The 15,681-nt window shown below is 42.6% G+C and overlaps 1 protein-coding gene across 7 annotated transcripts in view; it reads right to left on the bottom strand.

The window, feature by feature from the left end:
• Nucleotides 1-15,681, bottom strand: part of GRIP1 (glutamate receptor interacting protein 1) — a 1,198,832-nt gene that overhangs the window by 716,114 nt on the left and 467,037 nt on the right. For 6 of the 7 annotated variants that reach the window (XM_086919023.1, XM_086919024.1, XM_086919025.1 and 3 more), the window contains exon 1: nucleotides 14,574-14,835. The exons of the other annotated variant lie outside the window; for it this stretch is intronic. In XM_086919023.1, coding sequence (XP_086775149.1) covers nucleotides 14,574-14,706 — 133 coding nt within the window. In that variant the 5' untranslated portion in view covers nucleotides 14,707-14,835. Of the gene's footprint in view, nucleotides 1-14,573; nucleotides 14,836-15,681 lie in introns of those variants that run through there. 7 annotated transcript variants of the gene reach the window in all.

The following is a 15,681-nucleotide window of genomic DNA, read 5'->3' as shown; positions in this document are numbered from 1 at the left end:
CCGCTATAAATTTTTGACAACTGTTTTCAAAGTGGTTCAGACCACTAACTTACTGACCTTATGACCTGCTCACACCCACCATATGCAGCGCCCTGAATGTGATCTCTCCATCCGCTATCAATTGGACACGTTTCCCTCTGACCCCCAAGACAATCCACACACTCAGAAGGCCTGAGAATGGGCTGCATTATAATGATGGGGTGGTAATTCCACACCCGGAATTACCTTTGTATGTGGTATTGATGGAGCAAGGATTCGCACGTAAAGCGACTTGCCCTGACTCAAGAACCTCGCCTAACTTGTAATCATATTAATTCAACCTGTCCGTCATCTATTTGGCCTTTTTCCCCAACACACGGGTGTCCCTAGGAGGCTTGCCTATGTGTTTTTCAATAATAACTTGCTAGCACTACTGAATGGCCGCTTTGCAGAAAAAATCCAGTCTGCGCATGCGTCGGTCATACTCACGTGATGTGATGCACTCGCATTTTGGAGGGATATTGTTGCTCATGCGCATTGTTAATAAAATGGCCGCTTGTATCTAACCATGCACTCTGGCAGCTCCTGCCGCTTTTGCATATCTGTCTGTTTTCGCACTAACTTTAATGCTATAGATATTATAAAATAAGGGGTGCAGTGAAGGTATACAGTGTATTCATTTTTTCTGTGTTACTAATTTGTTTTCGCTTACTTTTCATGTATTACGCATCCATGGGCCTGGGTCGGGGGATTGAGTCCATTTTGAAGTCTGTAAACTCCCCGCACACGTGATGAGGGAAAAACCCAACTGCGCAGAAGCAGAACTCAGCCAGCTGGCTCCCGAAGCAAGATGCGCCTGGGAACCTACCTAGAAGATGCTACTATCTACCTTGCTTGTGATACATTGTTTCTATGTACTGTACGCTCTCATTGTTTTCCATATTCCTATGCCTGGGAACGTGAACCAAAGGGGCGGGTATGAAAAATTAAATATTCATTGTGGGAACACTGAATTATAGGTGGTGACAATGACAGAGTCACCTCTCCTGACCAATCATAATGTGGGGCTTTGTCACTTGCAACATTTGTGGGTGGTCTAGGGGTCCCAAAACAGTATAACTAGCTTAGTGTAGCTTAGAGAAGTTGTCCGACTTGTCCGAGTAGCAGACCTGTCACTGACCCTACGAACTCTATAGGTGATTGATACAGAGCGCTGCGGAGCACTCTGTCCATACTTTCCACAAACTCCAAGGGGTGGAAATAGTCCTAAGTGCTGGCGGAGCACTTTTCTGGGAAAATTTGAAAACCCAATCGGGGTTACTGGCGGATTCTGTGCAGAGAGGGGGTAACGCAGGCGTTGCATCCGAAGCTGCAGGGGTTGGTCGTGCCCTTTGGTGAGCCCAGTCCTGACCCAAATCCTGAGGGGTATCCTGTCCTGACTGTCCGTGAGCTGTACCTGCTCACCTACTGGTATTCCTGAATCCTTGAGGGTCCTGTCCCCATCTTGTCCCAACTGACCCGTGGCCAGGGTTAGTCTTCATTCTCGTTCTAGGTAAATATCCTCTGTGGGTGTCCGTCTGACTATACTCTTACCTTTCCTTTCTTAATAAAGCACTCTTGCCTGTGATATTGCCCTATCACCTTTAAAGTGATTTATATGCAATTGTTTATTAGTGATGTTCCACTTCTCTCCCTACCTGTAGGATATTATTAGAGTTGTCATATTATCTTAGTGTGTTCCATTTTTCCTTCCCTTTAGCATGTTTGCAGTGAACTTAGTAGGAATAGCATAAGAAGTCAAGTTTAAGTGCACCTGCTAGGTCCTTCTCACGTCCCTTGCCCTAGTTTAAACTTGTGGTGAATAGCTTGTTCCTCAATGCTCATACCCTGTAGTGTTCCCAAATACACTAATGGTACTTGCCCTAATCCATAGTTACATTGTGGCACTAATTATAATCATTGATGTACTGATTTGTATTTGCCTCATTATCCTGGCATTTTCATTCTAAAAATGTCTTATATAAAACTTTAAAACCCATCAGGTGTCTGTGGTCATTATACAGTATAAAGTGTGGATAAATGTACTAAGCGTATAGAAGTTCTATTCCTTTTAGGAAATCTTGTTGCCTGTCCACTGCTAGCTCCTGATCCATCAGGAGTAATGTGCCTGTGGTAAGTCAGGTACATGAATAGTAAGTGGTGCAAGAGTCACCCCCCGAATTACTCATAGTAGCGTGGAAAGGTTTTCACCCGGTTCATGCAAAACACTGACATCATATGCACGCCAGGGCCCAGTGCGTGGAAATTTGGTAAACTAGTGACCCGGGTGACCTGCGCGCTCTATCAGTATCAACCCACCCTTACTGTCCAATTATAAGCTGAAGCGGTCTCTGCATGCCTTCCTCATCACTGAGTTTTTGTGGACACACCCCGCATGCTTTTGGCAGATGGAACAGTACCTGGGCTTCACTGCACCTGTTTGCACTGGGTGCAGCACAAAGACACCACATGGAAATCATTTTAGGCCAAAAATGGTAGTTTCAGGTGGAACAGATTAGTTTTCAAAATGCAATTTGTCCCAAGGGGATTAAAACCTGCCTCTTACACCTGTCATCTTTTGGCATGGATACACCCTGTCTTTTTGTTTCTGACCTCATGTTTTTCACTGTGTGCTGAAGTTCGCTTTGCTGGTTTTAGGACTCTGGGCACTTTACCACTGCTGACCAGTGCCAAAGTGCTTGCTCCTTGTCTAAAATGTAATGGTATTTGGTTTCTCCTTGTTTGGCGTATCTGAATTACTACTAAGTCCCTACTACAGTGCACTGTGTGTGCCCAAGGCCTGTAAATCAAACGCTACTAGTGGGCCTTCAGCACTAATTTTACCACCCACATGAGTAGCCTTTAAAATCTAGGCTACTAACTAAAATAGAGAGCTTATTTTGATCATTCAACTACAGCCCCACATTCCACACATGCAAGGATTTAAGTAGTTGTGGATAACCTGAAACTTAACACCATACTGGAGGGCACTGGTGTAACAAAACTTGAGGGGGCCGCCTGTAAGGTACGTGGAGGCCCCCCTTTGGACTCAATCGGGAGCTTTCTGGCCAGAGTACTGTGCTGAGGGCCGCCCCTGGAGGTTGTTTGCCTCCGAACACCACAGGGGCCTCCCCACACCATGGGGGCTTCGGGCCTGTATTACGCCACTGCTTGTGGGTGGTTTGAGGATCATAGGTGCAACTATATGTAAAGTTCGAGGAAGAGGTGTGCAATGGGCAACATGTTCAAACTTAATCCTGGCATCTTTATTTTTTAAAGCCATGCAGTGCGTGTTGCTGTAACAAAGAGGCTCCGCTATGTCCACACTTTTTTACTTAAAGTGCCACCTTAAGGCTTTTGGAACCTGGACATAACATTTTGAGATCCCTGTTTTTATCCATCCTGATAAGGACCATCAAAATTCGGGGTGAAACGCTGGGCAATTTGACCAGACAACTTCTTGGTATAGATCAAGCATTTGGATATACATAATTGATTGTGTACCAAAATCATGGTCTTCTGCCCTGCTTTACTTTGTATATACACATCTTTTACATACTTAACTTGCACTGTGTGAACACCCAAGTACTGATTGTCATTTGACAAAAATCTTTAAAAAAAGTGTTATACCATAAGATCAGATTATTTTCTGTTTTTGGAACTGTCTTTGTATGACATTATGAGATATGACATTGATGTTAGTTGCAGTAAACACGCAACAAACGTAATTCATGAATAAGACCCCGCATTTGCAGTTTTTATGGATTTTTACAGAGAAATACAACAGAAAACAATGTGTTTTCTGTCTGCATTTATTTTTAAAAGTGGATACATACAGAAAATATGCTTCTTTTAAGTCGCACTTCGAACTGTCTTTCATGAATTATAGCCCAACAGCTGAGCAGATGAACAGCATGGGAAATGAAAAAACAGGTTGAAATTTCTTTAAATAACCACATGTATCCATATACATTTGTGGCATAATGCAAACTTTTTCCAATGGATGTACTGTTATGTAATATTTGGCAACTTAAATAGCTCAAACATGATGGACATCAAAGTATGAGTGCACTTCTATCATTTAATTAAATACAGAACTGTACAATTGTACAACTACATTTATACGCAAAATACAAAATAAATATGGATAAATACAGAAAAAATGGCCAACAAATAAATATGGCTAAATACAGACCGAAAAGTTAAAAAAAAATACCATAAAACCGGGGGCCCTATTCATGAATAATGCAATGCACTGAATCTTTGCTGTGTGTACATTTAGACTGCCTCGAATTCTTGGTGAGTTACACATTGTGGGTAAATTGTGATTCATTGTATTATTAAAATGGGTCTCAGCAGTGGCTTAAGTAGAAAGAGCTATTCTTGACTTTTTTGTGTAGTCACTCCACGTCCATTTGTTATTCGCTAGGGATAATGTTGAAGGAGTAAGGAAAGAACAAGCTGTGAGTAGAGTTGAACAGGGTGTAATGTTACTTCAGTGCTGTTTTTGGTGACTTAATGCCCATGGTCTGCTTCCCTCTAAGGTAGTATTTCCTAAACTGTAAGTCCTAACCCACTGGTGGGTCAGGAGCCAAATTTTGGTGGGTCATGAAAGTCTACGAAATAATTAAAGATGCCTTTAAATTATGTATTCATCTTGTCACATTTTTTGCGACTCAAATAAAGATGTCAAATATCAGGCTACGTCTTCTGACAAATTTTAACACAAATGGCTCTGCACTCAGCTAAATATGTAAAAGCCTTATAAATGGATATCAGTGTCCAAAGTCCGTCCCACGTAAGAAGGTGGTATCTCCTAAATGAAACACGTTGTTAAGACGTCTTTCTTGGAAAAATAAGTTTTTTTATTCTTTGTTCTTTTATTCAGTAGAAATTCCTTAAAATCACAGCACACATTGGCTATTGACGCCTAACGACATGTTTAATTTGGGAGATACCATCTTTTTCTTTTACGTGGGAGGGACTATGGACACTGATATCCACTTTTAAAAGCTTTTACATGTTTAGTTTAGTGCAGAGCCATATGTGGTAAAATTTGTCTTGGGAAAACTTCTTTCTCCATTATTGGGGGCATGTGAGGGTCAGGTCTCTGGCTCATTGCACCACGTTTTAACTTGGTTTTATAGCCACGATACGGTAACAACTGATGCAGGATTTTGCTGTCCTGACCCTTTTTCTCTGTGTGTTTGTCTTCTGACAAATTGCTGCTTTTTTAACACATGGATTAGTGCGTACAAACGCCTCTCACTTTGCAGACAGAGAAAGAAAAGTAAAGCAAATTAAGTGTAATTCTTGCTGGGATACAGGTGGGTGAAAGGAAAGGCTGTAGAATGTCATTTTTGTACATACAAAAAATGTACATACCTCTAAATGAACTGTACACATTCATCAGTTAGGAAAACAAAATCAAGCAGATTTTTTTTATAATTCTGGAGTGTGACAGAAACAAATGTTTTAATAAGATCAAATTAAGACACTTTACTTGGTGGTGCACAACTGACAAATATTCCCTGAAATCTAAATTCCACACATAATAATTTTTTTGTGCAACATAGTTTTATCAGTAGAACTTTGTACGTCTGTGCAAATTTAGTGGCCATTTCAATGGAATTGTGCTGTCTGTAAATGACGGTGCAATAGCTCATGATGCTTTAGTTCCAGTAAAAATGTTCCATCCTTATGTCTGTTAAAGCTTGGTAGGCCGCAAACGTCTGTTCTAAAAATGGGGTTGCGGTTATAAAAGGTTTGGGTACCACTGCTCCAATAAATATTCCAGTAGGGAACTTACTTGTAAAACCAACTCTTTACGGATAATAGACCATATCACAATGATATTCTGTTTTGGCCTAAATTAAACATTACAACTACAAGTTGAATGTTAGAGGACTTTTTAAAAAAATATGTTCCTATGCAGTAGGAAACTGTTCTCTTGCCTTAGTTCTATCACAAACATGACCCACTCTTCTATTGTCCTGGAACCACACAAGGCGGTATTGTATCACATTGTAATGTAACATTTCTTTAGCCCATTTCTACCCATTGATGAGGCCCGAAGCGTATTCCTGTTCGTCAAGCGAGTACCTCCTCCATTTGTTGTGCATGATTGCAGAAGGGCATTGACTTGAGTCTGAGCCAACAGTGGTGTGTGTAGTGTGGTGCAAATACAGCTCTACCAGTAACCAGCAGTAGAAGTAAGTATAGTTGAATCTAGAATATGGGAATATGGGAATTGACGCATACAGATCTCTTTTAGTCTTCTTTGATATTTTTATTTAACATGCTCCATTTTCCTCGTTTGTCCCGTTTTCCCAACACTTTTAGTTAAATGTATGAAACCCACGGGAAGCAAATGCATCAAGAATAAATCATAAAGTGTTGAATTGGAATGCACGAGTGGGAACAATCACAGATAGCTCAGTGAGATAGAGAAGGAATCTGTTGTGAACCACAGGAGTTAAATGCAGGTTCCTTGAATGTATCTCATCAGACAGGCTTGGCTTTTCACCCTTCAGGGCTCGGTGTGTACCAGTGAGTTACAGTAACACCTCTTATTGTCAGGAAAACGTTAAAATGGCAAACCTGTGAGGTGCAGAGTGAAAGTTGATAAACAAGTTGGAGTGAGTATGAATGGTAAGAGGACCATGCACTTCTAATGTTTGATAGACCAGGGAAAATGTTTACTTCTTACAAACACCTCAACTAGACGAAGAATAATTTTGATCATATATATTTACACTTGCTCCTAATGCTTCAATAATATGAATTACTAACTAGAAAGTATGACAAGATGATTCAGACAGTGATTCCGGCTGAGGTGAGTTTGCTACCATGTGTGTTTATTGGAAACTGGGACACTAGCATTAAAATGTAATGTTTTTTTTTTTGCACATGATGCTGTTCTGGCCAGATTTCTGACTCTCTAATTCTTCCAAAGCGTACACTTCATTTCTTGTGGTTATCCACCTTGTGAAAATAAAGTAAATCAGGTCTTTGAGAGACTAAAATTGCAAGGTGTCTGAATGTTTTGAGTGTGACACACAGCAGCCATTGAATCCCTTGTACCTCTAAAGAGGCAATGTAAATGGTCCCATAGGTCGCAAGAGAAAGGTATTGGGCATGATTTAAATATTAGCAGACAGGTTACTCTGTCACAACTGTGACGGCTATCCCAACCACAGAAATCTAAATCCCATAGGATATTATGGGATTTATATTTCGGCAGATGGTCTATCTGTCCCCCGTTTTGACAGGGCAACCTGTCCGCCGATATCTAAGTTAGGCCCTTGGTCAGACCCTAGTGATTAAGGTATCCCAAGACGGGACTGAATGTCAACTTGCTGGCCACTTGCTTTTATAATCGCTAAATTGACTTCTTTCACTGACATGGTTTGATGCATGGTAGTCAGTACCAAACTCACTTTTTCTAGATAGGTACACCACTCCTGATAATTCTCTCTTTTCAAAAAACCTGTATGAATGAAATTTCCTTTTTTGTTGAGACATACAAGGCTGTGGAACATGGTACCAATGAGAATTTGGACCACCAACAACCATGTACAAATCAGAAAAGCAATATAGACCCCCCCCCACCCAATTCAGAAATAAAAAGCCTAGTAGACCACAAGCTTGTCAGGTTTGTACAAACAGCATGCAAAGCTATCTCTGGCATTCCCTTCATTAGCAATTCCATATGTATGTTCTTAATGCCAAGGTTGAAGCACACTTTCTGGGTTTCATCCAAGGAAGGAAAAATTACACTGTAAATTACCCTGCAACCAACCCCTTGGTCCATCAACATACTTTAATTGGTATCTACCTAACTAACCAGTAGGAGAGTCCTTCAGACATCAGCAAAAGGTAGAAAAGGAGTATATGAAATGTACTTTTTCAACAGTTCCTATGCAATGACTGGTTTGCTGGTTATAACCAGTCATTAGATGATTCTACCAAAAATTCTAATTAAATGCATACTGCATATTAAATTCTCTGTCCACGCTCATATTTTCTTGCATGAACTAGTACCATTGCAAAAATATACGGATGTGCAAGTGAACTGTTAATGAACGATTCCATCAATGCGCCCAATTCTGATCACAACCTGCCTATTTAAGCTATGAACTCTGGCTTGCTGGAGCCTTTGGGAGCTGGAGGGTTCTGTAAGGAGTCCAGAACAAGGCAGCCAAATTAATCTGCAGTAGATAGAAATGTGATCAGTTAACACCAGTCAACTGTGATAAGTAGCCACAATCAAGATTATAGGCATCTCGGGTGATTTGTATTTCACCCAAGATGGCAAACAAGCCTAATGCACGCCAGGAAGAAAGACCTACAAGAAACATACTTCCTGTGCATCAGGGCAGGATGTTCAACATAAGCCCTGTAGGGTCAGTTCCATGCAAAATGTTCTGAATATCCAGGGAAAATACATTTGTAAAAAGAAGATGATGGGAGAAATGCTGAACAAAGCAAAAATTCACCTGCAGTCACAGATCTGGGTTTAATCCTGCATTTTTTTGCTCACCACACTACCCCGGTTTGGACCGAGCCATATGCAAATCAGTCTTGACCCTGCTCCTCATGGAAACAGTCATGCCTGAACTGCCAAACCCGGTCCTTCCAGAACCGGAAACAAACATCCTGGGACCGGTTTCAGGTATCACTCCTTATCACCCAGACTAGCTTGAATCCAGTGTCATGGAGAGCACGGGACCCATGTCTGGGCACGTTCTGGTTTGCAAAATAAATTTGTATACAATGAATATAAATCGAAATAATTTGCATCACCAGTGGCTATCCTAAAAACCTGGCATGGATCTGCCCTTCGGAACTAAGTTGGATACTCCTGACCGAGCTTAATCCTAATACTCCGAAAGATACCTGAGCAAATGGCTGCTTGGTACAGTTCTTGTACTTACTCAGAAGACACCAGTGCAAATGTAGAATATAACTCACTCACAAGCATATTCACCTGGATCTGTGCTGTCTCACTTATCAGATATGGATGGCAGTGTGTTCAAAGATCCATATACATGGAGGGTGGAGCAGTCTTATACAGTAAATACATTTTTTTGGAAATACAAATATCTCCTTTCTTTTCACCAGTTTTAGCAAACAATAAAAGGGCAAGCCACATCATGGCACCAGAAAACAAGAACAATCTGCCATTGCTGAATTACCCTTCGCACCCTCTACATAGCATCCCTGCGCTCCCCACCATACACTGCACAGCCTCAGCCATGTATCAAGACATTTACAAAACGTTCTATCTTTTCAATGTTATGTTGACATTTTCAAAGCATGTGAGGTGCTTCTGTCCAATGCCTTCGCCACCCTTTACCCTATGCTCCACTAAATCAGTGATACATTTAGATCCATGTAGTGAAGGGCGGCCAAACTATTTAAATTTGGGTTACATCACTTTCCTCCGATAATGAAGGGGATTTTACAGCTTCATTATGTGAAATCTTTGCCAGAACATTCTCCATTTATCCCCTGTAGGTGTGTGTTTCTATTGTTTGTACAGCAACAGCTTCACTTAGACCCTTAGGATTTAATCACGCAATTTAACCTCCAAGGAATGTCACATCACTGCATTAATATTCCCCTTGGGATAGGGTGTAAAGTGTAGGAGAGCCCCTAATCCATAGGGTATTCATTCCACATGGTGACAAACAGAAAAACACTGCCACACACCCAAGGCCAGAAGTTGGACCCTGATGGGTCTATGTCTGAACTGTCAAGAGCCTTCTGGCCCTTCACCTCCATTCCTTCTACAAAAATTATTCCAAAAAGTTCCTACCTGGTCTCTGTTTGTAACACACCTGTGTCCCCTTCTCTGATCTATAGGATTCATAGCATATTTGAATTCAGCTTCTGGTGTACACTCTCAGTAGCAGACAGGCCACCCGTTCCCTGCTTCCTTTGAATATTTAACAACAAGGGGTGGTGATGGACAGGGTTTCTGAATTAAGCAGAATACTCTCACCCAGTCAAGAGATCAGGGCTAGATCCAACACCGTTTTTTAGTCCCTTGCTCACTGCACCATCAGGATTCAAGTAAGCCGGGCCGACGACGGCTGAAATGCCAGAAACCGGTCCCCGGAAGCTTGTCTCCTTTCTGGTGAAGAATTGGCTTGGTAGTTTGGTGTGCCCTGTTCCCATGATGCACTGGGCCAGGGACAGACTAATTTGCATATAGCCAGGTTCTGAGCTGGGATGGTGCAGTGAGCTAAATAACGGTGATGGATCAAGCCCTGATCTTTGGACTGGGTAAGAGTGGTCTGCGTAATTCAGACACTCTGTTCATCACCACCCCCTTTTCTGAATCGTTTTTGGCCACTATAGGTGTGGCAGGGTATACTCAGACATGAGTCCCTTGCTCACTGCACCATCAGGATTCAAGCAAGCCGGGCCGACGACGGCTGAAATGCCAGAAACCGGTCCCCGGAAGCTTGTCTCCTTTCTGGTGAAGAATTGGTTTGGTAGTTTGGTCTGCCCTGTTCCCATGATGCACTGGGCCAGGGACAGACTAATTTGCATATAGCCAGGTTCTGAGCTGGGATGGTGCAGTGAGCTAAATAACGGTGATGAATCAAGCCCTGATCTTTGGACTGGGTAAGAGTGGTCTGCTTAATTCAGACACTCTGTTCATCACCACCCCCTTTTCTGAATCGTTTTTGGCCACTGTAGGTGTGGCAGGGTATACTCAGACATGAGTCCCTTGCTCACTTCACCATCAGGATTCAAGCAAGCCGGGCCGACGATGGCTGAAATGCCAGAAACCGGTCCCCGGAAGCTTGCCTCCTTTCTGGTGAAGAATTGGCTTGGTAGTTTGCTCTGCCCTGTTCCCATGATGCACTGGGCCAGGGACAGACTAATTTGCATATAGCCAGGTTCTGAGCTGGGATGGTGCAGTGAGCTAAATAACGGTGATGGATCAAGCCCTGATCTTTGGACTGGGTAAGAGTGGTCTGCTTAATTCAGACACTCTGTTCATCACCACCCCCTTTTCTGAATCCTTTGGATACAGGCAGCAAACAGTCTTCAGGTTTACTCTTGCCTACTTTTTTGTTTCTTTGTGCTTCTTTAATTCACTTTTTTTCACCTCTACTACTTCCAAGCACCCTATACTCCTGCCGAGAAGGAGAATTTGCTTATTACTTTCTGATGAAGCGCCAACTGTAGCATCCTCGTGTCAAAATATGAAGCTCGTTCATCGAAGGAGGTTTTCTTTTGTAGACAAGGGGTCTGATCAAAGTCACTAAACTATGGTGCTACGGGCGTGGTCTCCTCCTTGCCGGCAGGAGTATTTTCCAATTCAGACAAACAAGTCTGCGATGGTGGGCTTTAAGCAAAGAAAACTGTCAGACACACACCACAGATGCCCAGAGACATTTTAAAGCTAAGACAGAGTGGGCACTGGCCTGGGGCCCCAGCCTTTTAGGGCCCCCCCTTATTGAGGCACTTCTGTTCTTAAGACAGTCCTGTCCTGATGCCCTTCAATGATTCCTAAACATAGATTGTTTTCCTTTATGGCAATTTTAATAGGGTAATCAGTGGGAGCTTATTACAGAAATTTTTTAGGGAAATGTGTTTATGTTTTCACCACCATGCAACATCCATTAAAAAAAATCTATCCAACCAGGACCTCACAGATGAGAAATGGGAGGGGCGCCACAGAGATTATTTGCAATAACCTTAGTGAGATGCTGCTGTATTACACTATTGAAAACTAACATTACAGTCCCTGAATATCAGACGGAAACAGAGAATTTGGGCCAGTGTGCATGTGTACTGTGCGTGACCCGGCCAAAGAGGGCATGAAATAGCTGTAATTGGATCAGAAATTACAAAATACGTTTGGCCCAGGTCCCCCAAAATCTTTAAAATGTCCCTGCAGACCCAGGATCGTCATTTTTGTTATCCTCAATTAATGTCTTCCTGAAATGTGTCAGTGACCTCCTGCTTCCAAAAGATGCGAAGGGAAGGACATATCTGCTTTTACAATCGAAACCAACCAAGTAGCTACATTTAGATTCATTTCAAACTTAGAAAGAACGTTTACTCAGTACGCCCTAGATTAAAACATTTTATGTACAATGGCTAAGTCCTATGTTAGACTGGTAATCGTTTTCATTCATTTTAAAACGTTATTTTCTCCTACAGTTTCAAACCTTTGAAAATAAGATGAAAACAAAAAAGAAAGCACCATTCTACCAAAAGCAAGCGCTACACCCAAATATAACACTTCTCCTAACAGAAAACTGCATCGAATCTGTGTTAAACGTGCTATCAGCCTGGGAAGGAGGACACATTTGGATATGTACCTGTAGCCCCGACGCTGATCTGAGCAGCAGGCGCTGAACTCACTGAGCTGGCTTGCTCGCACCACTGCAAACTTCCAGGACAAGAAGGCTCTGGCTCAGGAGTCTCTTTCCTTTGCAGCAGCACATAAACCACACGCCATTCAGGAACGCGCAGCTGCATGGGCCTGTGCTTAGCGCTAGGGTGTGGTTTGTGCTGACAGGGTGCTACAGAGAACTCTTTAGCGTTCATAGTTCAGTCAAGAACAGTTATTTACCACACCTAAAGATTCACAGAATTAAGAGGAGCAAGGTTTTCATGGCACATCCGCTGAGTTTGCACATGTACACCCCCTGCACTGCACAGATGGTCGATTATTGGCACAGAATATACAGCAAGTGAAATGGCCAACGAGTCCTGCAAACAGCCACTAATTAAAAAAAAAGGAACAAATGCCAATGCTTAGACCATTTCTAAATGAACCAGACACACCTGGAGAAAATGCAAGGTTCCCTCTGTGTAATAGTAAAAAAAAAAAAAAAAATGGGTTGGTTCTTACTCCACAACGTCTTTCGATTATATATTCTTGTGCACGGTTGCCTCCAAGTACAAAAATAAATGATACCCGTTTTTTTCACGTACCCCAAAGAAAAAAGTGGATTTTAAGCTTCGAAACCTCCCATGGCTGTTTAATCCCTGTCATTAAGGACGACAGGTTTGGTTGGAGGTAGTGGGCGGTTCTTTCCTACTGTGAATTCGTGAAACGCTATATAAATCTTAACTCTGGGCACCACATCCAGCATTAACATGTTCCATAAGGCAATGCCGGCCTCAATCATGGCTCAATCGATGCCAGCACTCATCCTTTCATAAAACGATGTAATTGCAACAGATCATCTCATAAACCCCATCCACGGGGCAAATACCGAGGAGAAACTTAACAGGATAGGATCTTCTCCAAATGTGCTGCAATTGATGAATTAGGTTTATTAGAGAGAGCACCCAAATACAAGACTTTTATTAATGCAGAGGCACCGGTCCCTGACCTGGCGAAGAAGATGTTGTCAGCTATGGAGGCAGACCCCCCATTTCAGGAACATGGCATGATCATACACAGATCACATTATTGCCACATGCCTAACTTCCCTCAAAGGCCAGAATTTGGGATAAGTTAGAAACAGACTAAAGACCAATGCCGTTCACAGCGTGTAAAATGGGATCACTGCCTCCTCTGTGGATACCGCTCAGTTTTCAATGCAGTACAAACATTCTTACTTATTTGCAAATACAAAGCACACACTAGGACTCATGCCTTTTTCACAGATATACACCTCAAATCCATTCTCAGCTTCCTACATGATTACAAATGGGACCAAGAGGGACCAAGAAAGTAATTGACGAAGCCAAAAAAAACCTCTCTTTTTTTAAGTGTGTTGGGTAGCAATCGAATTTTGCACTGTACACTACAAGCTACCCAGTTCTCAATCAACATGGTAGATTGTATAGATTTTCCAGAGAAAGCACCTTTGGCAATGGCCACGGGAACTGTAATATCCTAAAGTCAGCTACACCAGTAATGTGAAGCGGATGGAGCTATCTCTGACATCTCTTGACCTTATTTCCCCATCAGTGAACACTGGCAACTTGAGATGCCGTTAAGTATGGCTGCCAATGCTGGGAGTTCAAATAGGGGGCACGCGGAGCTCTTGCTAGTAACAAACTCAAATAAAAAAATACAAATTCCTACTTATTGGAAAAAGACCCTCTGACAGTTCGATTTGCCGAAGTGCAAGGCACAAACCTCTTCATTCATTCCAAGAAGAAACTTAACATTTCATAAATATTCATTGCTGGTACTACCATTATTCCACCTCTTGATACATTTTATCAAAATGACAAAGAAAGATCTGAAGATGGCTCCATGCGCAGCCTTACAGATTGCACCATCTTCTTGGCAAATTAAGAAATTATCGCTGTTAACGTTTTGAAGATCTGCGGTCCGGGCTCTTTTAGCCTGCACTACCATCGTAGAAAATCGTTCTTTTTGCATTTAAGGTACCTAAAAAGAGACAGCCAATTCTAACGACTCCCTTTGTGGATTTTTGTAGGTGTATGCATGCACATCCAGCAGTAGCAAGACAAACCATTTTACCCATGCATTGAGACGTTGCTATATTTACAGCATGCACCCAGGTACGACATGAGCTCAAGATCTGCTCCCAGTAACTTACTGCGAAAGTGCTCAGAGGCGTAGTAGTACACATCCTCGTAGCCCTCATGGTAGTCCTCCTCTGGGCGGTACTTCTTGCCCTTCCGTCTCCTGGATCTTCTTATTTGCTTAACGAAGCCCCAAAAACGCTCCATCGCCACAGTCTAGAAAGGTCAGAGATGAAGACTCACGCCTTGAAAAGGGGGTCCAGGTGCATGAATTCCAAGCACAGGGTGGGGTCGGCAGTGTCACCACTCACAGAAGAACTCCAAAAGCTTGAAATCCTAGCACGAGAAGCTCAATAGAGTCACAGCTCTCAGAGGGGTACAGATTCCCAACACAGGAAGATCAGGCTTATCAGTAAAAAGCTGGATTTCCAATACGTCACTCAGAAGGGGTCAACATTCACAAAGGGTGTGACAGCCACCCAACCCTAGAGGCACATCAGTCTCCAAGCAGCTCAGTGAATACGAATTCCCCACACAGAATGCTCAAGAGTACCACAAATCTCAGATGGGGTGAAGTAGCATGAATTCCCAAACACAAGAAGCTCAAGTGTCAGAGTTCAAACTTAGAGGATATGTGCCTTTGGCCAGATTAAAACTCCCAAATCAGCCCCAATAGCGTGAGTTCCCCACAAGCGAGCCACAGCACAACTTCCTCCCCATGACTATGTTCCATGGGCATGAAATCCAAACACACTGCTCCCAATCTTGAGTCACTGCTCTTAAGTGGGCTGCAGTGGCAATAAATCACACCACAAGAGGCCAAATCTGGTATGATGTCTCAAAAGAGATCCAGCAGACGTAATTCACTTTACAGAATGATCAGGTAAATCGCAACTCTCACATGGAATCAGTACACCTACACAAGGCTTCAGGGTGCCACAGCTCTCGAGTGGGCTGCAGTGTCATGGACTCATAGAACAATGGCTTCGTCCAGGTTCTACCTCTTAAGAGTCTCTGGGTTACGCATAACCTTCAGGATGCTACTCCCACAATTGACCACTTAAACCAACATTGGGTCATGGGTGGAACCCATAGGAAGCCCAGCCCACGTTAAAACTCTGAAACTAATGCGCTGTGACGGGCTAGACTACAGAAGTCATGGATACGCTCTGCAACAGGCTT

This window comes from Lissotriton vulgaris, chromosome 1_1, assembly GCF_964263255.1.
Source record: "Lissotriton vulgaris chromosome 1_1, aLisVul1.2, whole genome shotgun sequence".
Taxonomy (NCBI): domain Eukaryota; kingdom Metazoa; phylum Chordata; class Amphibia; order Caudata; family Salamandridae; genus Lissotriton; species Lissotriton vulgaris.
The sequence above is the reverse complement of the archived record's forward strand: the minus strand, read 5'-3'. Positions and strand labels throughout refer to the sequence as shown.